This window comes from Odocoileus virginianus, chromosome 17 (assembly GCF_023699985.2).
Source record: "Odocoileus virginianus isolate 20LAN1187 ecotype Illinois chromosome 17, Ovbor_1.2, whole genome shotgun sequence".
Lineage (NCBI taxonomy): Eukaryota > Metazoa > Chordata > Mammalia > Artiodactyla > Cervidae > Odocoileus > Odocoileus virginianus.
Window position 1 is genome coordinate 18,962,966 of NC_069690.1, and position 25,052 is coordinate 18,988,017.

The 25,052-nt window shown below is 48.7% G+C and overlaps 1 protein-coding gene across 2 annotated transcripts in view; it reads left to right on the forward strand.

Moving 5' to 3' along the window:
* The window catches only part of SUPT6H (SPT6 homolog, histone chaperone and transcription elongation factor), a 30,447-nt gene extending 5,794 nt beyond the window's left edge, over positions 1-24,653 (forward strand). Inside the window, exons 2-37 of one of the 2 annotated variants that reach the window (XM_020884768.2) lie at positions 2,209-2,340; positions 3,113-3,271; positions 3,367-3,443; positions 3,770-3,962; positions 4,182-4,266; positions 4,881-5,154; positions 5,633-5,734; positions 5,986-6,102; positions 6,429-6,518; positions 6,723-6,865; positions 7,360-7,508; positions 7,658-7,756; positions 8,160-8,289; positions 8,375-8,525; positions 8,690-8,844; positions 9,032-9,227; positions 9,696-9,835; positions 9,957-10,074; positions 10,865-10,941; positions 11,191-11,326; positions 11,618-11,755; positions 11,834-12,001; positions 12,631-12,758; positions 13,886-14,093; positions 14,919-15,066; positions 15,547-15,689; positions 16,603-16,743; positions 18,268-18,463; positions 18,860-19,098; positions 20,027-20,140; positions 20,314-20,438; positions 22,095-22,207; positions 22,633-22,710; positions 22,802-22,968; positions 23,422-23,609; positions 23,857-24,653. In XM_020884768.2, coding sequence (XP_020740427.2) covers positions 2,232-2,340; positions 3,113-3,271; positions 3,367-3,443; positions 3,770-3,962; positions 4,182-4,266; positions 4,881-5,154; positions 5,633-5,734; positions 5,986-6,102; positions 6,429-6,518; positions 6,723-6,865; positions 7,360-7,508; positions 7,658-7,756; positions 8,160-8,289; positions 8,375-8,525; positions 8,690-8,844; positions 9,032-9,227; positions 9,696-9,835; positions 9,957-10,074; positions 10,865-10,941; positions 11,191-11,326; positions 11,618-11,755; positions 11,834-12,001; positions 12,631-12,758; positions 13,886-14,093; positions 14,919-15,066; positions 15,547-15,689; positions 16,603-16,743; positions 18,268-18,463; positions 18,860-19,098; positions 20,027-20,140; positions 20,314-20,438; positions 22,095-22,207; positions 22,633-22,710; positions 22,802-22,968; positions 23,422-23,609; positions 23,857-24,043 — 5,181 coding nt within the window. In that variant the 5' untranslated portion in view covers positions 2,209-2,231 and the 3' untranslated portion in view covers positions 24,044-24,653. The remainder of the gene's footprint in view (positions 1-2,208; positions 2,341-3,112; positions 3,272-3,366; positions 3,444-3,769; positions 3,963-4,181; positions 4,267-4,880; positions 5,155-5,632; positions 5,735-5,985; positions 6,103-6,428; positions 6,519-6,722; positions 6,866-7,359; positions 7,509-7,657; positions 7,757-8,159; positions 8,290-8,374; positions 8,526-8,689; positions 8,845-9,031; positions 9,228-9,695; positions 9,836-9,956; positions 10,075-10,864; positions 10,942-11,190; positions 11,327-11,617; positions 11,756-11,833; positions 12,002-12,630; positions 12,759-13,885; positions 14,094-14,918; positions 15,067-15,546; positions 15,690-16,602; positions 16,744-18,267; positions 18,464-18,859; positions 19,099-20,026; positions 20,141-20,313; positions 20,439-22,094; positions 22,208-22,632; positions 22,711-22,801; positions 22,969-23,421; positions 23,610-23,856) is intronic. The other variant, XM_020884770.2, reaches the window with a different exon arrangement.
* The last annotated feature ends 399 nt before the right edge of the window (positions 24,654-25,052 follow it).

Sequence of the window (25,052 nt, forward strand, 5' to 3'; positions counted from 1 at the left end):
AACAAGTGACTTCATCTCGGAGCATATTTTTTCCTCTCTTGAAAGGACAGAGAAATGTGATATAACTCATAGGACAATGTTGGGCTTAATAGGTTATTTATTAAGTGTCTGGAACTTGTTAGGTGGGCAGTAGATAGGGAAGGCCTACATTTGTTTTATTCATTTATTTTTGGCTGTGCTGCGTCTTTGTCGCTGTGCCTGAGCATTCTCTAATTGCCACACGTGGGGGCTACTCTTTGTTGCGGTGTGTGGGCTTCTCACTGCGGTGGCTTCTCTAGTTACAGAGCAGGGGCTCTAGGACGTGGGGGCTTCAGTAGTTGTAGCACAGAAGCTTGGTAGTTGCAGCATGTGGATTTAGTTGCCCTGCAGCTTGTGGAATCTTCCCGGACCAGGGCTTGAACTTGTGTCCCCTGCATTGGCAGGTGGATTCTTAACTGCTGGACCACCAGGAAAGTCCCTTTATGGTCCTTTTTTGGCCCTCTACTAGAAGTCAGCTCCTTGGGAACATGCAATCCTATTTCTCTTTAAGTTCCCAGCTCCTAGAAGAGTATTTGTACTTGGTAGACATTTAGTATAGTTTAAAAAGAATGACATCTGAAACTTCAGTCTAAAATTGAACATAAGACCCTTCTCATTGATTCTCCCTTTCCACCAGAACTTGTACCTTCAGTTTTGTTTCCTTGAGTTCAGTTCGTCTTTACTTGGTTATGGTATCAGTTGATATCAGTAAGGGTAATTTTCAGGAGAATTAGAGCCACAGCACTTAAGGCTCCTTCTAGAGCTTAGACCACTTGAGATAGCCATTAGCCACCCTCCTCCCTCTCCAGGCCCACTACCATCTTTAACTGGGAAGGCATGAATTAGTGATCTATTTGACAGATACTTAGCAGGTTCTTTTCTGTATAGAGCACCTTGTGGGATATAGCTTATCTGCTACAGAATAAAAATGCAGTGTAATGCCTCTTATATTGCTGTTTATGTTTTTGTGGGGTTTTTTTTTAGTCCTTTAATTGGATATTGTCTCTGACTTCCAGAAGCTTGTAGTCTAAGTGGGAAAAATGGACATAGACAGTGGACCATAATTCAGGACAGCATGAGGAGTAGTGCTAAGTGGAAGAGCAGCCAGCTTCAGGATTCCAGAATGGAATTTTGGTTCTCTGATTTGTGTGATGTATGCTGTATTTTAAAGCCCAGAAGACTCTGTGTCATGGTTCTGTGGGTCTCTACTGCCATGTCTGGGTTTTGGATGCATCTGACACCAGGGAGGTAGAAGACAAAGTTGAGATTGGTTGGTGCTGAATTATAGAATGCTGGAAATTAGGCCTAGGATTCAGTTAACATTTTTTTAAATAGTAAACTAGACTCTTTCCCCTATTACCATGTAATATTCTCAACTACCCTGCATGGTAGGTAGTGCTGTTGCCTTTTTTCAAATGAAGACATTGATATTCAAGCACATTCAGTAATACGCTTTCCTTTAAGACCTAGTAGACGATGGGACCAGGATTTGATTTCTATTCTTAAGCCCAGCAATGTTTGTATTTAACTATGTTGCATTTAATTTGCAGGCCATGGAAGTCTCTTTCAAAGTGTTTTTTTGTTTGTTTGTTTGTTTTGCTGGGGAGGTAAATGCTCACAATAGAGTTGTGGTCCTAATGTTTCTGAAGAGGCCCCTTTTCTACCCAAATGCTCCCGACCAGTACTCACACAGGTGGACTCAGGCTCATGAAATGATGTTTAATCTGTTGAAAAAGATTTTCTTTTTGACTCTTCCAATAGCCCAGCTACAGCACAGCTATAGTTCCTGTCATTAAGTTGGCATTTAATTATTGTTTCCCAGACTTATGAGTGAGTCATATAATCTGACTACTATTGTATCCCTACCTATGTAATTATTCCTGCATTAATTTCTTCATCTGCCCATTTCTATCCCCAGATGGTAAGTCAGATAAACTTCTTTGGACAAGGCATGTGGTATTTACAGAGATGTCCAGTATAATTGCTTTTTAAAGGTACACATGAGAGGGGCAGTGGTGAAAGGAATGGATAATAGAAGAGATGGAGCCATCTTACTCTTACTCTCTCCTCCCAGATAGCAATGATTGGACAGAGCAGTGACACATAGCTGAAGGCTGTTTGTGGAAATGTTTAAGAGTCCTCTCTCTCATTTTTTATCCCCATCTCTCTCTCTTCCCTAATCGTCTTCAGGCAGGCCGTGAGAAGCTGCAGCAATGTCTGATTTTGTGGAAAGCGAGGCCGAGGAGTCCGAGGAAGAGTACAATGATGAAGGAGAAGTGGTGCCCCGGGTCAACAAGAAATTTGTAGAAGAGGAGGATGACGGTGAGGAAGCCCCAGCCTCAAGCTTCTCCCCACTATTGCTAAGCTTTGGATAGTTGGATTCTTGCTGATGAGAGGCTCAGGGTGAGCACAGACGTTATCACACATGAGAGGTACCAGCTTGAGTAATTTTCAATCATTCATAGAAAATATTTACTGAGTATCTGTCTGCTATATGCCAGGCACTGTGCCTAGAACTCGGAATACAAAATAAAGACCTGGCTCTCATGGAGCTTACATCAGTGGGATGGGACAGCCAGTAAACTAAGAAATACATAGGGGATGTCTCTTTCTTAAAGACCTAGCAGTGTTGGTATTTATGCACCCAGTTTCCAAATTTTTCTGTCCAAACCCAGCCATTAGGATCATTAGCAGAGTAGAACCATGAAAACAACTTTAGAGACAGTAAGTAAAATGGAAGATTTATCAAAAGCTTTATAGATGAAAGAAGGAATACAGCTACTGAGTTTATAAACTGAGAAGAAACCAAAGTTATTGGTGGCTGTAAAACCTCTAGTCAAGATTTTGGCCATCCAAAGTAATTAGGAAGCTCATCTTGCCAAAAGACAGATAGTGAATGTAGAAAAGAGATTCCTTTCCAGAGGCTACTGCTGTGAGTCAGTGGTCATGTTTTTCATCTCTGGATTGGATGAGGCAGAAGGGTTAACAGGGCATTTGGTTCAGAGTAGATAAGAAATAACAGTTAAACAAGTGATCCTGCCCCAGTGCCAGCCTGGTTCCCAAACTACATGCCTCAAACATGCATGTTTTCCAGATGAGGAGGAGGAGGAGGAGAACCTGGATGATCAGGATGAACAAGGAAACCTGAAAGGCTTTATCAATGATGATGACGATGAAGAGGAAGGGGAGGAGGATGAGGGTAGTGACTCTGGAGATTCGGAAGATGAAGTTAGCCACAAGAAGAGAAAACGCAGTGAGTAGCCCCTCCCCGGGTCAGGTGAGGCTGGGGTGGAAGCCATTGGAGGAGGGGCCTCCCGGTCACAACCAGCAACATTTTGTCTTCTCTAGCATCTTTTGACGACCGCCTGGAGGATGATGATTTTGATCTCATTGAGGAGAATTTGGGTGTCAAAGTCAAAAGAGGAGTAAGTGCCTTTTTTTTCTCTGTCCTTGAGGATGAAGGAAGAAGCCCTTGAACTTCAGTGGCTCTGGGCAGTGGTGGGGAGGCACATCCAGAACCATCTGGGGAACTTCAGCAAGGAGAAAGTGGCTCAGTATCGTTGTGCTTTGGAGCCCAGTTCTGGGTGCCTGTCAGAATTTCAGGATTGGGCCCTTGAGGAATCAGTTGATGTGCTCTTTCCCATCTCCCTCGTCAGTGTAACTGTGGTGGGAAAATAGAAGTGAGATTGGAGGGCAGGCATCCTTATGCCAGTTCCCTCAGACCCTGACCAGACAGGCTTTCCACCCCTAGCAAAAATACCGACGTGTCAAAAAAGTCTCTGATGATGAGGACGACGAGGAGGAGGAATATGGCAAGGAAGAACATGAAAAAGAAGCTATCGCAGAGGAGATCTTTCAGGATGGGGAAGGGGAAGAAGGGCAGGAGGCCGTGGAGGCCCACATGGCTCCTCCAGAAGAGGAGGAGGAAGATGATGAAGAGTCAGGTATGTAGCATCGGCAGGGAAGCCAGTTTGGGGCAGGGGGTTGGGTTTCCTGCCCCGAGGAATGGGGTGGGAAATCATTTTTCAGCTGCTGGCCTCCAGCATTTGACAGAAAGGAGTTCCTTTCCAAAGACTCTCTCCTCTTCGCTGGCCACTCACACAGTAGGAACTAAAGCCATTCAGTCCTGCCTCTGGGCACTAACCCCTCCCTTCCCTACCTAGACATTGATGACTTTATTGTGGACGATGATGGACAACCTCTGAAAAAACCTAAGTGGCGGAAAAAGCTTCCTGGATACACTGATGCGTGAGTGGAGTCTGGGACAAGGTGGTCATAAGGGCGTCTGAGTGGACCCAGGCAGGAAGGAAGAGGTCAGAGGCCTTGGCCAAAGATGGGACAGTCAGCTCTCGGCCACTTTGCCTCCCTGCCTCTGATAACCTTCACCAGGCAGTGATATCAGACTGCTCCTCGAAGCCCTGAAAGCTCTCTCTGCATCCTAGTGCCAGGGTGGAATGAAGGGGGAGGCACATGTCAGCAGAGACCCAGCCTTTCTCTATTACCTGCAGCTCCATGTTCACTTGTTTATGTATCAGTCCTTTAAGTATAATTTTGTCAGAGGAAATTCTTTGCAAACATCTTAGCAAAGGATGGATCCACTGAACATGATGTGAACCCATCTGTCCTGTTACTTTTTGATCCTGGTCACGGACATGTGCCAAAGATGGGTTTTCATCTCAGTAAAGGAGAGTTTCCCCAGAGATAGCCACCAGCTAAGCCTTTATTCCGCGGTGAATATGCTTTTTTTTGGTTTGGATTTCCCCCAGCCTTCCTAGTTCCCTCGGGGCAGGTAAAAGGTCTCTGCAGGGGCTGCATCTTGTCTCCCCTCACCAGAACCTGGTGCCTTTCGCTCTCACCTGCAGGGCTCTGCAGGAAGCCCAGGAGATTTTTGGTGTGGACTTTGACTACGATGAATTTGAGAAATACAATGAGTACGACGAAGAACTGGAGGAAGAGTATGAGTATGAGGACGATGAGGCTGAGGGTGAGATCCGAGTGCGCCCCAAGAAGACCACCAAGAAACGTGTGAGCCGCAGGAGCATCTTCGAGATGTATGAGCCCAGTGAGCTGGAAAGCAGCCACCTCACGGATCAGGACAATGAAATCCGAGCCACTGACTTGCCTGAGAGATTCCAGGTAAGGAAGCACCAGCTTCTATCTTTCTGCTGAACTGTCATCAACTGCCCTGAGCCACCTTGGTACACGGGTTACAGCAGAGATCAATCTAACAATAGTTTATAGGGGGACTTCCCTGGCAGTCCAATGGCGAAGACTCCATACTTCCACTGCAGGGGGCACAGGTTCAATCCCTAGTCAGGGGGGTGCAGCCAAAAAAAACAAAAATGATACATAGGAACTTGGCTTTGAACCTTAATCTGACTAGGGGTACAGGAAGTCTAGCTCAACATAGACTCTCATGTGTCTTATGGTTCTTGAAATGGCTCTCTCTCTTTAGCAAATATACAACATGCCTACTTCTTGCCAGACAGTATTTTTCCAGGTACTGGAAACACATGCCTCTGGAGCACAGATTTTTGTCCAGAAGAAGTGTGTGTTTTTGCTGGATGAGATACAAAATAAAATCAGTCTCATGCTGCTGTGTTATCCCCTGCAGCTCCGTTCCATCCCCGTCAAGGGGGCTGAAGATGATGAACTGGAAGAAGAGGCAGACTGGATCTACAGGAATGCCTTTGCCACACCAACCATTTCTCTGCAGGTACCCCGCAAAAAAAAGAGCCTATGTTTTGACATGAACTAGAAGTCACCTCATCAGGATGAGTAGCTGCTTCTCCCTTGCCCCAAACATCTGTGGGCCTCCCACAGAACAGCATGTGTGTACAGGTGTATGAGGGAGATTTTTCTAGACTTACTCTGAGAAGGTCATCCTGTGACAAGAAGCAGTTTTGTATGTGGCGACACAAAGCAAGTAATGGTGTTATTGCTGTTTCTTTTTTCTTCCAACTGTAGGAAAGCTGTGATTACCTAGACCGAGGGCAGCCAACCAGCAGCTTCAGTCGAAAAGGGCCCAGCACAATTCAGAAGATTAAAGAGGCCCTGGGCTTCATGCGAAATCAGCATTTTGAGGTAGCACCACAGGCTCTACTGGTCCAGTGGTTAGAACGTCAACTAGGGGTGAGGGAAAAGTTGGCCACCTAGGTTAGGTGGGGACCCCCTCCCATCTCCTGTCCTCAGCAGTGGTCCCTTGACCAAGAAGTGTGAGGACTCAAGGAATCAAAAGAAACCACTACCCCTTCTGCAGCATTATGTTCCCCCACGGCAGGGCGAGCATGTGCCCTGGATGGGCCAGGGTTCCCAGTGCTGAATTTCACGGAGCTGTCTATCCCTCTAGCAGCGGGGTTCCTTGCAGCTCTTTCCTCTCTGGCTGACTGCCCATCTCTTTGCCACCCTAGGTGCCTTTCATTGCTTTCTACCGGAAGGAGTATGTGGAGCCTGAGTTGCATATCAACGACCTGTGGAGGGTGTGGCAGTGGGATGAAAAGGTAACAGGGATCCGTGTCCCTCAGAGCCGAGGGCTGCTCTGGGTACTACCACTGCAGGGGCCCGAGTTTCCCTGCACGTACCAGGTGATGGCCCAGACCCCCAGGCCTGTCAGGCTTCCCCCAGGGACTCTTGCTAAAGAACTGCCTGGCCTTGGGTCTCCAAGGCTAAATACCAGCCCTTACCCCTGCCCTGCCTTGTCCTAGTGGACCCAGCTGAGGATTCGTAAGGAGAACCTAACACGGCTGTTTGAGAAGATGCAGGCTTATCAGTACGAGCAAATCTCTGCTGATCCTGACAAGCCCCTTGCTGATGGCATCCGGGCTCTGGACACCACGGACATGGAGAGGTAGCATATGTGGGTTTTATTCCTTTAAAGGGAGCCCTCACACCAAAGGCAGGTGCACCTTATCCCTGCCCCACCCACCCACCCTCCAGAGCAACATAATCTTGTAAAATTCACAGCAAGGCACCTATCCCTTAGAAACCCAACTTACCAACACACCAGAAGTGCTCTTTTTGACAGGCAAATTCCTGTTACTTACCCATATTGGCATAAAAGGTTAAGAGGATCAGATAGTCATGTTTGCTTATTTATGTTACCTGTATGAAAAGCCACATGGGAAACCAAACTAGAACCAGAAAGTGGCTTGTGAGACTGGAATTAGAGAGGGTTGTGGGATGAGTCATGGTTTAGGGCCGTTGTGTGTCCCTGATAATTGGAGAACACAGGCATCTATCCTAGTTGGGATCTTGCCACATGGAAATTGTACCTCTTGTAGCAAACCTAGGGTATACCCTTCCTCCATGACAAAATTGAGGTCTTATGTCCCTTCCCTCCAGGCTCAAGGATGTTCAATCAATGGATGAACTGAAAGATGTCTACAATCATTTTCTGCTCTATTACGGTCGTGACATCCCTAAGATGCAGAATGCCGCCAAGGCCAGCCGCAAGAAGCTAAAGCGTGTAAGGGAAGAGGGAGATGAGGAAGGTAAGTGTTGGAAAAGAAAACCCAGAGGCTTGGTGCCCATGGCCTTTCCAAGAATGCCTTTGACTGATTACACTTTGGAGTTTCTGTCCATGTGTCAGATCCTTAGAAGTGACTGGAAGCCAGAAGACTAACTCATGTTTTCTCCCCAGGTGATGGTGAGGAGGCAGAAGATGAAGAGCAGAGAGGGCCAGAGCTCAAGCAGGCTTCTCGACGAGACATGTACACCATCTGCCAGAGCGCTGGGCTAGGTAAAAGCTAATTGTGTAAGTTCTCTGATAGTCACTGGGAGGTAGGAAGAGGACTTAAAGGACAGCTGAGTGAATCACCAGTCCTCTTCTAACACTTGCTCCCATGACCCAAACCCATGCCAGAGGCATGGTCCAGCTTTCCCTGTAATTCCTGAAGGAGTGGGAAACACATGATATCTTTGGGAAGTTCTTTTGCTAAACTGTAACTTCCACAGAAAATTTCTTATTTTTTCTGCTTCTATTTAAAGCCAGCATTTTCATTGTTCATTGTGAGGCATCCTGCTCCTGCTCATTGGTGATCCTTTTTAAATCTACTGCCCAGAATTTGCAGTTTTAGACTGAAAACCAAGAAGTTATTCAGTCCTGCTGTTGGCTTACCTTTAACTCTCCTGATTTGCTTTAGATGGCCTAGCCAAAAAGTTTGGGCTTACTCCTGAGCAATTTGGGGAAAACCTCCGGGACAGCTACCAGCGGCATGAGACGGAGCAGTTTCCAGCAGAGCCCTTGGAACTGGCAAAGGACTATGTTTGCAGGTGGGCATGCAGTAGCTGGCTGGTGAGAGGAGGAACCTATGGGCAAAGGTGTCCTCATCCTGCAGCTCCTCCATTTTCCCTGCAGCCAGTTCCCTACCCCGGAAGCCGTGCTGGAAGGTGCCCGCTACATGGTAGCCCTGCAGATTGCCCGAGAGCCCCTCGTCCGGCAGGTGCTGAGACAGACTTTCCAGGAAAGGGCCAAGCTCAATATAAGCCCCACTAAGAAAGGTAGAAAGGTAAGCCAGTTGAAGGGCTTTGATCCAGCTTATGGTCCAGCTCTGTTTGAACTAGTTTCTTGCCTTCACACTTAGCTGAGCTGTCTGCCTGAGTGCAGAGGCAGGCCTTACCCAGGGTCCAGCCCAGTCTTTCTGTCGACTGATGGTTGCCTCTTGTTGTGCAGGATGTGGATGAGGCCCACTATGCTTACTCCTTCAAGTACTTAAAGAACAAGCCTGTTAAGGAACTGAGAGATGACCAGTTCCTCAAGATCTGCCTGGCTGAAGATGAAGGGCTGCTCACCATTGATATCAGCATTGATATGAAGGGAGTAGAAGGGTAAGTAGAGCTCTAGCCTGGGGTTATTTTGGGAAAGCCTGGTCAGGAGTCTGTTAGAGGGAGGGGTCCCTCAGGAATGTGAACCACGCCTTCAGAACTGAGCAAGCCATCTTCTGGCTCACTCAGTGTTCATGGGCATTCAGGCACCACCTCTTCTCTGTCCCTGATAAGTGTTATATCCCCTCAGCTATGGCAGTGACCAGACGTATTTCGAAGAAATCAAACAATTTTACTACCGAGATGAGTTCAGCCATCAGGTGCAGGAGTGGAACCGGCAGCGCACCATGGCCATCGAGCGAGCTTTACAGCAATTCTTGTATGTGCAGATGGCCAAAGAGCTCAAGAACAAGCTGCTGGCTGAAGCCAAAGAATATGTCATAAAGGTGAGGACAGGGACTTGACCTTTCAGTTCAGTTCAGTCACTGAGTTGTGTCCAACTCTTTGTGACCCCATGGACTGCAGCACACCAGGCCGGCAGCACAACCTTCAGTCATGTAATTTCCCCAGGCTAGAGCTGAAAGTGAAGGCACCTGTTAATAGCTGTCCTGTAGCTAATGGAAACCCCTGGGCATAACCTGAGAGGGTGTGCACACAAGGTCATGGGTCACTCTAAGACCTCCCCTTGAAGAGCCTCTTCCCTCCTTCCCCCACCCCATACGCATATTCTTTGTATATGTGACTGGCCTCTGTACTATTCTATTGTTAAGAATAAAGTGTGCCTTCTGGTTGTAAGCCTGCCAAGGGCTAGAAACATGTGCATGTATAAATATGATCTTTGCAAATACGTGTCTGCCTCTATAACACACTTGGCGAGCCTGACGGCCATAGTGACTGGTGTGTCTCCTCCCCAGGCCTGCAGTCGAAAGCTCTACAACTGGTTGAGGGTGGCGCCCTACAGGCCAGATCAACAAGTAGAAGAAGACGACGACTTTATGGATGAGAACCAAGGGAAGGGCATCCGGGTCCTAGGCATTGCTTTCTCCTCTGCCAGGTAACTTCCTGTTCCTGCATGCCTGTCATCACCCCTTACCTGTCTGCTAATCTTGTTCTTCTCTTACTCATATCCTTATAGCCCTGATTATCACATGGTTCTTTTTCTGTCCGGCTGGCAGAGATCACCCTGTGTTCTGCGCCTTGGTCAATGGTGAAGGAGAAGTGACAGACTTCCTCCGGCTGCCTCATTTTACCAAACGGCGAACTGCATGGAGAGAGGAAGAGCGGGAGAAGAAGGCAAGTGGCTGGGACTGGTTATCAAGTGTACATCTGCAACATGTCTTATTATTCAGTGGGGATACGCATTCATGGTCTAAGCAATATCCCATGCAAGATCTCTGACCTGTTCACTAACCTCTTAAGTCCTGGGATAAGTCTCACTTTCATAGGCAGTAGATGGCACTCAAGTTCTGGAACAGAATTTACTTCTTGACTTGAAGCCAGTTCCTAGGCCTTGTGCTTCTGGGAGCTGCCGTTATTGCCTGTGTTCTTACCGCATCTGGGTCAGCTTGTTCCAGGAGCTGAAAGCCACTGAGGCATTAAGCCAACCTTTTTCCTGCTTTTAGCATTTGTGTTTCTTCCATGGAAGGAGAAATTTGAATTCATCTCGTGTGTATCCTTCTGATTTTTTCTTTAACATAATGGTATCTTTCAATTTTATTGACAGGAGTTCCATTCTAAAACATAATTTTCAGCAAACAACTCTTTTAAAAAGAAAGAAAAATCTTAAAGTGGAGATCAGAATAGTCTTGACTACCAGGCAGTGGTTCGTGTTAAAAGAAAGACCTGAGTATGTTAACCACAGCTCATGTGTAAGCCAGATATACAGTAATCTTAGGAAAGATTAACAAATGATTAATTTTCAGCTGGAGCTCCTAGTCACCTTGTTTTGCATTCCAGTTAGACTAACACATGATGCATCATTGTTCTCTGGTATTGCAAGGTCTCAAGCTACTTACAGAGAGAAAAGCGCTAGAAATCTCCCCTGTCCTCAGAGTCATTTAGCTCCAATTTTCTTTCACTCCAGGCTCAAGACATTGAAACTCTGAAGAAATTCCTTCTGAACAAAAAGCCTCACGTGGTGACAGTTGCAGGAGAGAACAGGTAGGGAGGGGCACCAGGCGATTGGGCCAGGCCTGGCTAAAGTCACTCGTCCTTTATTGTTGAATCTGCTCTGTGCCTGTGAAGAGCCTTGATAATAACACATGATACCCACCACTTCCAGGGGGTATCCCTGGAATATTGTACCCCTTTGTCTTCAAAGCTCTCTCCTCCCCGCTCCCAGCCCTGAGATGGTTCATCCCTGAGAAACTATCCAGAAATATCCCTGACCAGCACCCCTCCTTCCTCCAGGGATGCCCAGATGTTGATTGAGGATGTGAAGCGCATCGTGCATGAGCTGGACCAAGGTCAGCAGCTGTCCTCTATTGGGGTGGAGCTGATTGACAACGAGTTGGCCATCCTCTATATGAACAGCAAGAAATCAGAGGTAAGGCTGGAGCCCACCCTTAGGCTTCACAAAGGCAAGAGCTATCAGCCCCAGGGAGATAGGAAGGCAAAGATTGTCAGGGGTGCAGGATTGCACCTGTTCTCTTACCCGTGCAGAAAATCTCCCATCAGGCCAGTAATAGTTCAGGTTGGGAGCCCCATAGATTAAATTGGTCCCAGGAGAAATGATCCCAGAGAAGAAAACATAACATCAAGCCAGGCAGTTTGGATTACCTCTGGCTGTTAGAGCTGAGGGGACTTGGTGGCCCTGCTGACCCTCAACTGACCCTAGGCAGAGTTCCGGGATTACCCTCCTGTGCTGAGACAGGCCGTCTCCCTGGCCCGGCGCATCCAGGACCCTCTGATTGAGTTTGCCCAGGTGTGCAGCTCAGATGAAGACATCCTGTGCCTCAAGTTTCACCCCTTGCAGGTGAGTAGGATTTGACAAGTAGGCCCAGGTGGACAGAGTGGCACAGTAACCTTATCCCTGCCTACTGTGTGTTGACAGGAGCATGTGGTGAAAGAAGAGCTACTCAATGCCCTGTACTGTGAATTCATCAACCGAGTCAATGAGGTTGGAGTTGATGTCAACCGTGCCATTGCGCACCCCTACAGCCAGGCCTTGATTCAGTATGTCTGTGGCCTGGGACCTCGAAAAGGGACCCATCTTCTGAAGGTAGGATTGGGTTGAATCAGGACCAAAAAAAAGGAAAGTTCTTATTTCATTGAACCTTTACTTTCCCAGCATGGTTTGACAAAAAGGGCAAGGTCAGAGAGGTAAAGGCACTCCCCTAGAGTCATCCAGCTAGTAAGAGTCAGGGTCAGACTTCAGCCTAGGTGGCCACAGTCCTGGTCGTCACTACTGCATTCTGGTGGCTCATGGAAAAGGTAACCTAAGCCATGATTTAGAGGAAGGCAAGAGTATGCTAGACACAGACCTAAGGATAGTGGTTTTCTTCCCATGGAAGAAAGAAAGGATTTCAATATAGAGAGGGACGTGTAGCAACCTTCAAGAGTATTTGTGGTAAATTTTTTCTTAATGTGGGATGGGTACTTGAGTGTATATTCTACATCAACTTTGAAGCTGTACATTAGCTGTGTATTCTCTTTGCTTGGCACAGTGTGGTGGTTCTTTAAAATAATTTTTTAATAGCAGTTAGTATGTTGTGCTAACTGCTCAGTGCTCAGTTAGATATTGGGGTGCTGGGGCAGCTTCCCATTGTGGAAGGTTTCCCAGAGACCTGGAAACAGACCAGGAAGTGGGGCCTATCTACTGCTCCTGCTCACTCCAGGCTTCTCTTCCAGATTCTGAAACAGAACAACACCAGGCTCGAGAGCCGGACTCAGCTGGTCACCATGTGCCACATGGGTCCCAAAGTCTTCATGAATTGCGCTGGCTTCCTCAAGATTGACACCGCCTCCCTGGGGGACAGGTGATGCCCTCTGCCTGGGTGGGCCAAGAGGAGTTCTCTTGGGCTTTGCTTTGGGGGTTCAGGGATTAGGGCTGTCAAAGGGCCACAGACTATTTAAATTAGGAAACATTTTAAAGCCAAGAGCCTTTATTTAGTCAAGAGCCTCTGACCTATGGAAAAGATCAGTTCAATTATGTGAAGCTTTTCTATGAGAGAAGCATCAAAAGAACCAACTTAGTTTATCAATTGAGGACAGAAAACATAAGACTTGGTTCAGTAAACACAAACTTGTTCTGTTGTTATGATTTTTTGTGGCTCAATAAGGGTGGGAATAGTTGGGGCAATGGAAGAGGAGTGTGGGGGTCTGAGGAGATAAGGAAGGGGGAGAGAGATTTGGTATGTTCTGAGATGATGTTATTGAGAGAAAGTTCTCTATTCACTTGGACTTTGGACTTCACTATTGACCTCTTCCTCTCCAGAAGTTATCAACTCAGTCTTTGGAGGATCTTTTCCACGGGCACATAGCTCCTCATTCAGTAATGGAAATCAGTGGGGAAATAGGCTTCAAGTTCTAAAACTTCATTTTCCACCCAGCTTTGCTGTAACACTCCACGAATAACATAGGTCCATGTGAGTGCACGGGCAAGACCAGCCTGGGAAGGCTTTATGGGGGAAAGTAGCTGTCAGCAAATTCTCAAAGGTCTTCTTCCCCCTTCTTGTTTTATTTATAAGACTTTTATATATATAATTTTATCATATAAAATTCAATAACATATAGAAATATTATGCAGAAAGTGGAAGTCCCCCATAATCCCACCCCCCAGAGATAACTGCCATAACAAGTTGATGTATACTACAACTTTCCTAAATTTTATTTTTGCTATACATTTACTAACTACCCATTTACTACAAAAATGGGATCATATGGTTCATAGTGTTTTGCAGTGCATTTTTCACATTATCAATATATCACGGCCATCTTTCATGTCAGCACACACAGATCTGCCTCATTCTTTTTAATGGATGTATAGTATTCCATTGTATGGAGGTACCCTAATTTATTTAACCAGTTCCCCATTGGTGGACATCTGGGTTGTTACTAGAAGCTTCTTGTTATATATCCTGCTCCTCTTCTGCTTCTCCTTCAGCACTGACTCATACATTGAAGTCCTTGATGGTTCCCGAGTTCACCCTGAGACTTATGAGTGGGCCAGGAAGATGGCAGTGGATGCTCTAGAATATGATGAATCAGCTGAGGATGCCAACCCTGCGGGAGCCCTTGAAGAAATCTTGGAAAACCCAGAGCGACTCAAGGACCTAGACCTTGATGCCTTTGCAGAAGAACTGGAGAGGCAGGTGGGTGAAAGAGTGGAAGGCCTGGCCTAGATGAGAAGAGACTCAGGAAGCACATCCTCAGGGTAGCCCCAATACTATTAATGTAAGAGACTTGATCTTCTCCCTCCCCACACAGTATTGGGTTTACTCAACGAAGTTTTCAGTCTGCTTATTAAGGAGCCAAGGACGTCTCAGAGACTGCTGTAGTCATTGTGGGGGGCATGTTTTGGAGGAGCTGGGAGATGGGGGCGTAGTAGTTTGCTTCTGGGGCCTCTTTCCTCCTTTCCAGCTGTGTGGCTTTGCATTTGTTTCATGCATTGTGATTCCATCAGGGGTTTTATTTTTGGCTGCACTTTGAGTTTCCATTGCTATGCTCAGGCTTTCTTGAGTTGGGACGAGTTGTGGCAAGTGGGGGCAACTCTCTAGTGCGGCGCACAGGCTTCTTATTGTGGTGACTTCTGTTGCGGAGCATAGGCGGCTTCTCATTGTGGTGACTTCTTCTGTTGCGGAGCACAGGCTCTAGGGCCTCCGGGCTCAGTAGTTGTGGTGCCAGGGCTTAGTTGCCCTGCAGCATGTGGAATGTTTTTAGACCAGGAATCGAACCTGTGTCCCCACTTTAGCAGACAGATTCTTAACCCCTGGACCACCAGGGAGGTCCCCATGAAGCATTTTTATTGTAGAACAGTGTTCCATGGCTAAGAAAAAGTTTGAAAAGCTGATTTAGTAAATATTGGGGGGAAAGAAAGAAACCCTGACAAGAGCCAACTGGCTACTCCTTTCACTGAAACCCTGGTGGCTCAGGTTGGGGAGCAGTTGCAAGACTCTTAATGGGGGCTTCTTCCCCAGGGCTATGGTGACAAACACATCACGCTGTACGACATCCGAGCGGAGCTGAGCTGTCGATATAAGGACCTCCGGACCGCCTACCGCTCTCCTAACACAGAGGAAATCTTCAATATGTTAACCAAAGAAACACCAGAGACCTTCTACATTGGTAAATCCTGGGTCTGTTTTCTTTAGTTGGAGGAGGACAAAAAGGGGTTGAGGGGATAGTGTTTACCGTGTATGTTCAAATCAGACTATAATTCCAGCAGAATAAGGCCAGTTTGTACTGTGAGTGGGAAAGCCCAGGGAAGCTTTTTTTTTTTTTTTCCAGGGAAGCTTTTTTTTTTTTTTTCCAGGGAAGCTTTTAAGAGGATTATAGAGCCCTAAGCTGGAAATCAAATTCGAGTTCAAGGTCAAATCATGCTTTTTAACCTGCTGTTGTGAGGTGTTCATGGGGTCAATCTTGTGGCTTCATTTTCCTGTCATCAAATAAAGGGATGATCTCCCTTTTCAAGGATGTGAAGAAAATCAGGGGAGATGCTCTAGGACAGATGTTATGTCACTAAACAGTTGATGGGGAGGAGTCACCTCTCCAGTTCTCTCAGACTGCCTCCCGTTCTCCCCTTCTCCTCCTCTCCCCTTCCTGCAGGAAAGCTCATTATCTGCAACGTCACCGGCATCGCCCACAGGCGTCCACAGGGTGAGAGCTACGACCAGGCAATCCGCAACGATGAGACGGGGCTGTGGCAGTGCCCTTTCTGTCAACAGGACAATTTCCCGGAACTAAGCGAGGTATGTGCTACAGTGTTGTTGTGGTCCCTGGATGTTTGTGATTGCATGATCTCAGTGCTTTAGAAAGGTACCGAGAATGGGAGTAATTTAGGTGACACTTTACCACGGCAACAGACAAAGAGGGAAGAGATCTGGAATGCACACAGGCCTAACTTAAAGTCCCTCCATGTGCTGCTAGTCCAAATGATCTATGTGCTCTTATTCTGTTCTCACTCAGCCCTTAATCCTGTTTCCCATTCTCTGAGGATCTTGCTCAACCAGTTAGAGACATGAGGAGATATATGCTTTTCTTACATACAGGGTGGGCACAGTGTCCCTATACTATTTAGAGGGTAGCTGTAGGCTCCCTTCAGTGTTGTCATCCTTCACACACATCTTTGTTTTTCCCACAGTCTTCTAGACATCATCTGCTTTTTTCATGGTTAGAACTCATAAAAGCCATCCTGAAGCTTTTTCTGGATCTTCATATGTTACTTAGGCAGATAGTAAAATAGACTGTTTTTCAAATTTACCCAGTAAAAGAAACTAGTGAGATTCGTCAAGGATGTAAAAGAGCCATGGTGTGCTGGTTCACTGAAATGAGTTGTTCTGAGGTGACAAACAGATATTTCTTAAGCTCACAAGGTCAGGACAGAATGGAAGGGAGGGGCTTCATTTGACGCTGGAGGGACATATACATTAAATTAACATAAAAGATTGATCTGCTGGCTAGTGGTGCCAAACATGAGTTATGCATCAGGGAACTTAGGGGATATTCAAATTCTGTGTTGCTGGGTGGCTGAGTCATCATGTTCTCACATCGTGTTGCCAATGTCAGTGGTAAGATGAATTACAGCATTCCTGCCAGCTCTTTCCTGAATGTGTGGTCTCCAGAATCTTAATGATCAAGCTCTTCTCCTGATGCCGTCTTTAGGTCTGGAACCACTTTGACAGCGGTTCATGCCCAGGCCAGGCCATCGGTGTCAAAACACGGCTAGACAATGGTGTCACTGGCTTCATCCCCACCAAATTCCTCAGTGACAAAGTGGTAAAGCGGCCAGAGGAACGAGTGAAGGTAGGTGAATGATGGGGCTAAGGCATCTGGCGCAGTTTTCAGTGGCCCAAATCAGGCTGGCTTTGGCTGTGCCCACCAGGAGTTAGGCTGTGTTCCCAGGGGCTCCTGGGGAACATTTCAGGAGGATTTATAACCAGTTGAGTGAAGTCAGGGTAAGAAGCATCTACCCAAATGAGGAGCAGTTTTTATTCACTACCTTTGTGAAATTAGATCAAGTTGCCAGCCCTTCCTGTGTGGGAAGCCGTGGTTTAGTCTGGCGGGCAGGAAGCAAAGCCCGGCATTCCATGCTGTGAAGCAGAAAGGCTGAGCTCCCTTTCTGTTCTAGTTTCTCTTGTCAGAGCTGCTGTTTATTCACACACTGGATTCCAGCCCTTGATATTTACATGTGTTGTCTCAAATCTGCTAGTCCAATGGAGATGGGAATATTTATCTTCTGGTTTCAGAGAAATTTGAGTGCCTTTTCCAGGATCATCCAGTTAGTGACATCTGCTAGTGATATCAGATTTGCCAAATCTCTGGTTCTAAGTTTTGTGAACCCCTGAGAACCGTGGACTTAGGAAGGCTAGGGAAAGACATTCCTAACACAGGCATCCCTCGTTTTATTTCCCTTCACAGTTACTGTAATTTTTTTTTTTTTAAAGAAATTTACAGTTGGTAGTAACCTGCATTGAGCAAATCTAGAGTACCATTTTTTCCAACAGCATTTGATCACTTCATGTTTCTGTGTTGCTTTTATTTGTGCCAATTCTCAAAATGTTTCAAACTTTTTAATTATATTTGTCAGGGTGATCTGTGATCAGTAATCTTTGATGTTAGTGTTGCAAAAAGATTAGGACTCATTAAAGGCCCAGGTGATGGCTTGCCTTTTTTTTGGCAATAAAGAAATTTTAATTAAGATATTTAATTTTTTAAAAAAATAGTGTTTGGGGAAAAAAAAGTGTTGCACACTCAATAGACTATAGTGTGACCATAACTCTTATATATCCTAGGAAACTAAAAAATTCTGGTGACTCACTTTGTTATGATGTTTGCTGTATTGTGATTGTCTGGAGCTGAACTTGCAATGCCTCCAAGGTATACCTGTAAACAGAGCTAGGACAATTTCCAGGAGAGCTGTGCAGACTGACTGGGTTTTGTCACTCTTTAAACAGAGGGGCTCAAATCAGAGGGAAAGTACAGAAAAACTGTTACTTTGCTTTTCCTCCAAAAAGGACGGCCAGACTTGGCTCACACCCTAGGAACAGTAATTGGGCAAATTTATGGGGAAAGAGAATAGTGCCAGTGAGAGATCCCAGGAGACTCCAATTGGTGTTTCTGCCTAGAGCAGGAGGCATCAGTACTTGGCACAGACTAGTCTGCAGGCCAAATTCAGCCCAGAACTCTTGCTAACCTGACACTCAGTAGCCGGCTGGCTCTGGACAGTCTGTCCACCTTTCTGCCTGGACTTTGCTGTTCTCACGTGTAAAATGGGGCATCGGCTAGACCGTCTGTGTCCCTTCCAGCTCAAATGTTCTGTGGATCTAGGTGGGAATGACTGTTCATTGCCGCATCATGAAGATTGACATCGAGAAGTTTAGTGCAGACCTGACCTGCCGCACCTCGGACCTCATGGATAGGAACAACGAGTGGAAGCTGCCCAAGGACACCTACTATGACTTTGATGCCGAAGCAGCAGACCACAAGCAGGAAGAGGACCTGAAGCGGAAGCAGCAACGGACCAGTGAGTGCTCCCAGTCATGCCTGTGCACCCGCGTCCTGGCAGCCCTCTGGCCCCAGGATGTGCTTGCTGACTGCTCAGCTTCCCAGTGGGAGTGAGTGCTCAGCTCTGAGGGGCTGAGGCCCAGAGGCAGCAGGAAAGGGAGTCATAGGCCAGGCTGGATGCCAGGGTTTTTGTGGGTCACATTTTCTTTGCTAATGCACTGGGACCCCTAAAGCTTCATTCTCCCAGCACCCTAGGAGCCAAGGTTAACACAGCCTTCACATCTGAGAATCCAGGCCCAGAGAGGGTGAAAGTCTCAGAATTTAGTGGTGGATCAGAAATTTAGCCATGACTTGTCTCATTGGGCTGGCTCCCCATCCCATCAGCTGACCTATGCTTCTTTCCTGCCCTTTTCAGCATATATCAAGCGAGTGATTGCACATCCATCCTTCCATAATATAAATTTTAAGCAAGCAGAAAAAATGATGGAAACCATGGACCAGGGTGACGTGATCATCCGACCGAGCAGCAAGGGCGAGAATCACCTGACAGTGACCTGGAAGGTCAGTGACGGCATCTACCAGCACGTGGATGTGCGGGAAGAGGGCAAGGAAAACGCCTTCAGCCTGGGAGCCACCCTGTGGATCAACAGTGAGGTAAGAGGCAGCCCCTGCACAGGCTAGCATCCCACTCCTGCTTCCAGAAGCAAGCCCCTTCCACCGCAGTCACTTGTGTGCATTGTATGTATTCTAGCTACTCAGGGCCCTTATGAGATGAGTAATTTGACAGCAATTTTGTATATATATCTTGTTTTTGTGTTTCTTTCTGTCCTACAAATTCTAAAATAGACTATCTAGAGAACCACTGGAGGAAGAGGAGAAAGTACACATGCAACTGCTTGTGTCCTCAAGCAGACACAGGCCAGATTTCTCTGTTCAGTGGAGAGAAAGTTTATGAAGGCCCTTACTGTTCCCAAGTAATGAGGGAGAACTAAAGTTATGACTTAAAGCTTTTGTGGACTTCCCTGGTGGCTCAGCAGGTAAAGAATCTGCCTGCAGTGCTGGAGACCTGGGTTGGGAAGATCCCCTGGAGAAGGGAACAACTACCCACTCCAGTATTCTGGCCTGGGGAATCCCATGGACTGTACAGTCCACGTGGTCACAGAGAGTCGAACACGACCCAGAGAGCTTCACTTCCCTGCACTGGTGGTCCAGTGGTTGAGAGTCTGCCTTAGAACGCAGGGATGTGATTTCGATCCCTGGCTGAAGAGTTAAGATCCTACATGCCTCAGAGCAACTAAACCTGCCCGCAGCCACTACTGAGCGGGTGCACTTGCGCCTCAAAGACAAAGACTCAGTGCAGCCAAACAAATAAAAAATGTAAGGGATTTTGTGTCTTGTAAGCTAGTAAAATTAGACCCAACTCACACAGATGGGTAAGATGAAGGGACTTTGCAGCAGAATGAGGCTATAGCAGGAGGGCTGGGGGAGTTCCTCCCCTCCCATGGGTTCTCTTCCAAGTGGATTTGAAAAGGCTGGATCTCAGTTCAGAATGACACTCGGGGCCTTCACCTTCTTCCCACAGGAGTTTGAAGACTTGGATGAGATTGTTGCCCGCTATGTTCAGCCTATGGCATCCTTTGCCCGGGACCTTCTAAACCACAAATATTATCAGGACTGCAGTGGTGGGGACCGTAAGGTGAGCCCAGGGCCCTGCAAGGGATGACCCCTCCCAGTCACTTAAGGATGTCTGGTTTCCCTTCAGTGTAGGGGATGCTGCGCTGGTGAAGGAGGTGTACATGGTGTGTGAGGCCAGACATTGTATACCAAGCATGCTGCTATCCCAACCTCTCCCCCTCATTCTACCCCCAGAAATTAGAGGAGCTGCTCATCAAAACTAAGAAGGAGAAGCCCACCTTCATTCCCTATTTCATCTGTGCCTGCAAGGAACTGCCCGGCAAGTTCCTACTGGGATACCAGCCCCGGGGTAAACCCAGGTGAGCACTGGTGCTGAGAAGGTGCTGCCGCTGGGGTCCACAGATAGGCTCGCAGGCCCCAAACAGTACTCTCTCTGGTTCTGCTTGACTGCCTTTCCCCTCTTACCTGTTTTTGAGTGGAGGTGGAGGTTGGAGGTGGGGACAGAGGGTAATGAAAAGGCTGGACTTAGAGGCAAAAGGCAAAGACTGAATAAGGTGCTTTAATCAACCGGGTGAAAAAGGAGGTCCCTTCACCTCTTCTCCCTCCCAGGGAGTGATGGAAACCACCAGACACTCTCTCCACCTGACTGGCAGAGACAGGGCCAGCAGGCTGCTCTGTCCTCCGCTTCCCCCTCACCAGGGCCTTTACCCTCACGCAGGGGTTCCCTGCTGCTGTGGTGAGCGTGTGCTGAAGGTGGGGTACGTCTGGAGAGCATCTCTTCTTCCAGTTGCCAGCCTGCTCTGCCCGCTTCTGTGTGTGACAGCCAGGCTGGCCTCTCTTGGTATTCGATGTCTGCGTCCCTCCAGCACTCACCCTGCACCAGACCAAGTCCTGTCTCCCTTGACCTTCTTTCTTGTGTCTGTTACCCAGACGGATGGCCAGACTTGCCTTCTCCACTCCCGCGTCCTCCTGCGGTCCTTGGCCTCGTCTGTGCCTCTCTGCTCTTAGTCCTGTCCACGTGCATGCGCATGGTGCCCAGAGTGGGCTCTGTTAGCAGGTGTTCAGAGGACAAGCAGCCCTGGACCCTGCACCATCGTGCGCACTTCTGGAATATTGTGCTTGTTTCTGATTCACCAGCATGCTTCCGGAAGATGGCAGCCAGGGCCACGTGGGGGTTAGAAACTGTTCCATGAGGAGCAGTTGAACAGAGGACTTTAACCAGGGACATAGGCCACGTGATAGCTTCCCATGGAAAGGGGCACAGACTCCTTATGGTGCAAGAAGCAGGTTTCATCTTAATCTGAGTGAGATCGTTGACATACTTAGCGCTGGCTGTTTACAGCTGTGCTTTATTGAGCACAATCCATTTTCAATAGTGTGATGAGTGCTTTACACACGCTGTTTATTCCTAGTAGGTTAAATGCTATAGATTTAAGTGCTATCATCCTCTTTTCACAAATGAGACTGAGATTCACATTCAGTAACTTGGTACCAAGTAACTTGGTAAAAAACCATATAGGTGGTGAGTTGGCAGAGCCAAACTGGAACTGGATCTGAACCCAGAGCCTCTTATCCACTCTCTGCTCTGGCAAAGTGTTAAAGGAGGACAGACCAGCCATCTTCAAGAGGCACTTCGGATTCTGCTCATGGAGCACTGTGCTTTGCTGCGTGGGGGGCCCCCCCACGCCAACACTGTGATCTCTGTATCCCCCTCACCGGCTGTGTGGTGCCATCACACAGCAGCCCAGGATGGTGACCTGGCCCCCAGGGAGTCTTCTGGCGGCCTGTAGAGAGCACATCTGGGGCTGCTGACTCCAGGCCCTGTCTGGGCTTCTCTGTGCCCTCCTCACCTCGCCAGAGTGCAGCCTCCTTTTCCAGGGTCAGGGACTGGCTCTTTTATCTCTCCTCCCCCAGCACCCAGTGTGGCTACTTCACATGGTGGAGATCTGCTCTGGCCACTCGCTCCCAGCTGGTCACAAGTGGGATCTGATGCATATTTCCTTCCAAAATCCCAGGATAGAATATGTAACTGTGACTCCAGAAGGATTCCGGTACCGGGGCCAAGTCTTTCCCACTGTGAACGGCCTTTTCAGATGGTTTAAGGATCACTATCAGGATCCTGTACCAGGTGAGCTCTACTGTCTGTGACTTCCGGAGTGTAGTTGAAGGGGCAGCTGAGCACTGCGTGCAGACAGACACTAACTCTTACAACTGAAGGTGAGACCTAGGCTGTCACTGTAGCTCTCAATTCCTGCTCCCTCCTCCTAACATCAGGAAGGTCCTCCATCCTCTGCCTATACAGCTTCCCCTTTTTTTTTTTTAACTTGTGTATTTATTTGGCTACACCGTGCAGCTGTGGGATCTTAGTTCCTTGATCAGAGATTGAACCCAGGCTCTCAGCAGTGAAAAGGCAGAGTTCCAACCACTGGACTGCCAGGGAATTCCCCCAGCTGCCCTTCTTTCCACCTACCTCGGTACCTCTCCCAGCTCCCTAAGTTGTAAAACTGGAAGTAGGTTTCTAGAGAGACTTCTTACTTGGGCCATTTCTTGTAGGCATCACCCCCAGTAGCAGCAGCAGGACCCGAACACCTGCTTCTATCAATGCTACGCCAGCCAACATCAACCTTGCAGGTAAGGAGCTTGTGCCAGGCCTGGGGGTAAGAGGGATGGAGCTGGAAGGGCTGTCCCCTAACATGCCCATCTCCACCTCTTGTGCTTACAGATCTCACGCGGGCTGTGAACGCCCTGCCCCAGAACATGACCTCGCAGATGTTCAATGCCATTGCTGCCGTGACAGGCCAGGGCCAGAACCCTAATGCTACCCCGGCACAGTGGGCCTCCAGCCAGTATGGCTATGGTGGCAGCGGAGGGGGCAGTAGCGCTTACCATGTACGTGGCCTGGGGAGGAAAAGCCCTGCAGAGGGTGGGAAAGAGTGAAAGGGGACGGTCATCCTTTACCAGCCTGTGTCTGTTGACTGGGTTTTGCAGGGCCCACCACGAGGGCCTCCACAGCAGGTGGGACTGCCACAGCGTTAGGAGCTGTCTCCAACAGATGTTCCTTGTTTTCGGGCCACTGAGGGGAAGGGGGAGTAAGAGAAGTTCTGACCATTCCACGGAGTCTTTTGGGATCTTTGGAACCTGAACCCTCAAGCCTCTAGACTCGAGTGGTCGAGTGGCTGGCCCTGCTGTTGGCCTGCCTCCGCTGCTCAGAATCACACCCTGCTCAGGAGAGGGTCAGCTGGAAGGCTTTGTGCAGAGCCCAGATTTTCAGCTTGTCAGAAATTTACCGCAAGAGCAAGTAAGCACAAACTCAGCCTAAACTCAACTGTCTCCCTTCTCCAGGTATTCCCAACACCAGCCCAGCAGCCAGTGGCCACACCACTAATGACCCCCAGCTACTCCTACACAACACCCAGCCAACCCATCACCACGCCACAGTACCACCAGCTGCAGGCCAGCACTACCCCACAGTCTGCCCAGGCCCAGCCCCAGCCCTCCTCCAGCTCCCGGCAACGGCAGCAGCAGCCAAAGTGAGTATACTGACATTATCAGACAGGTCGTTAGTCGAGGTGGGTGCTCTGGATCTCCTGACAGCCGTAAGCCAGGGGGTGTCCCCCAGAGGGCTGGTCTCTGGGAGAAGCCAGAACACTGTTGTCCACAGATGCGAGATCCATCTCTGCGAGCATGGAGGCTCCCAGGGACTGCGGGGTGGGCTTTCTTCTGGTGAGCCGCAGGCCGAGTAAGTCCGTGTATCACACACCCTGGTTCTCCCTCCAGGTCCAACAGCCATGCAGCCATCGACTGGGGCAAGATGGCAGAGCAGTGGTTGCAGGAGAAGGAGGCGGAGCGGCGGAAACAGAAGCAGCGGCTGACCCCTCGGCCCTCCCCCAGCCCTATGATCGAAAGCACCCCCATGTCTATTGCTGGCGATGCCACCCCACTCCTGGACGAGATGGATCGGTAGGGCGCCTGCTCCTAGGACTCTGGTTACCTCTGAGGCTGGGAGAGACCTAGCTGCCCACTGCCTCACTCCCTGCCCCTCCTTTTCTGTCCATAAAGTGGCGTGAATTGACGTTCTCTTTGGTGGTCAGCCTGGATGGGCGACAGGCTGGATGGCCTTGCAAACTTGAGCTCAGTGTGCGCTAGGCAACAATCCTCCCCTCCAGGCCCTCACTGACCACCTGTCCTGGGACCAGGCTGGGAGCGGCGTGTGGCAGGGAGGAAGGAGAGGAAGAAGAAGGTGAGAGCAGTTTTGTGCTCTGCTCCCTACAAGCCATTTTGAGCCTCTGCCCTCCCCTGACTCTGGGCTGCGGCGGGGCCAAGTTCAGCACGCGAGTCTCCCCGCACTCGTGGGGAGAGGGATGCTATTTATTCAGTTTGGGACAGGAGGGCGAGGAGGGCGAGTATTTCCGCCTTGGTGCCAACAGCGGGGTGGCCGTCGACGCAGGATGATGAGGGATGTAGGGGAGCAGTGCTGACCTGCCCAGCCCCCACCTGGCTGCCCTCACCCCTTGCTGCCACCGCTTCCTGCCTGTCATTTGAATAAACAGTGTTTCTACAGAGCACCTGACAAAGCCTCTCTCTCCCAAGTCTCCAGCTCTTGAGGGGGAGCTTTCAAAGCCCTGTTGGGAGCTCTACAGGCTCCCCAGACCCCAGGCCTTCAGAGAGGCAGCTTCTCACAAAGGAGCCGTGGCTTCTGCATCAGACCGCCTAGGGTCACAGCGCTGTGACCTTGAGCAAGCGATCTTGTCTGTAACAGAGGAGGAAACCCGCCTCAGCAGGGCAGCTGTGATGACAGAGAAAAGGTGCGACGGGTCAGTCCGGGGGCTGGGAGCGCATCACACCTCAGCAAACGTTTGCACAGCTGTTGCTGCTCACACAGCGGCCACCCCGTCCACTACCTCCTGGTCTTCTCTGCCATGCTGGGGAAAGGCCACAAGTCCGTCTGGGTTTCTCCACTTGAGCCCTGCGCC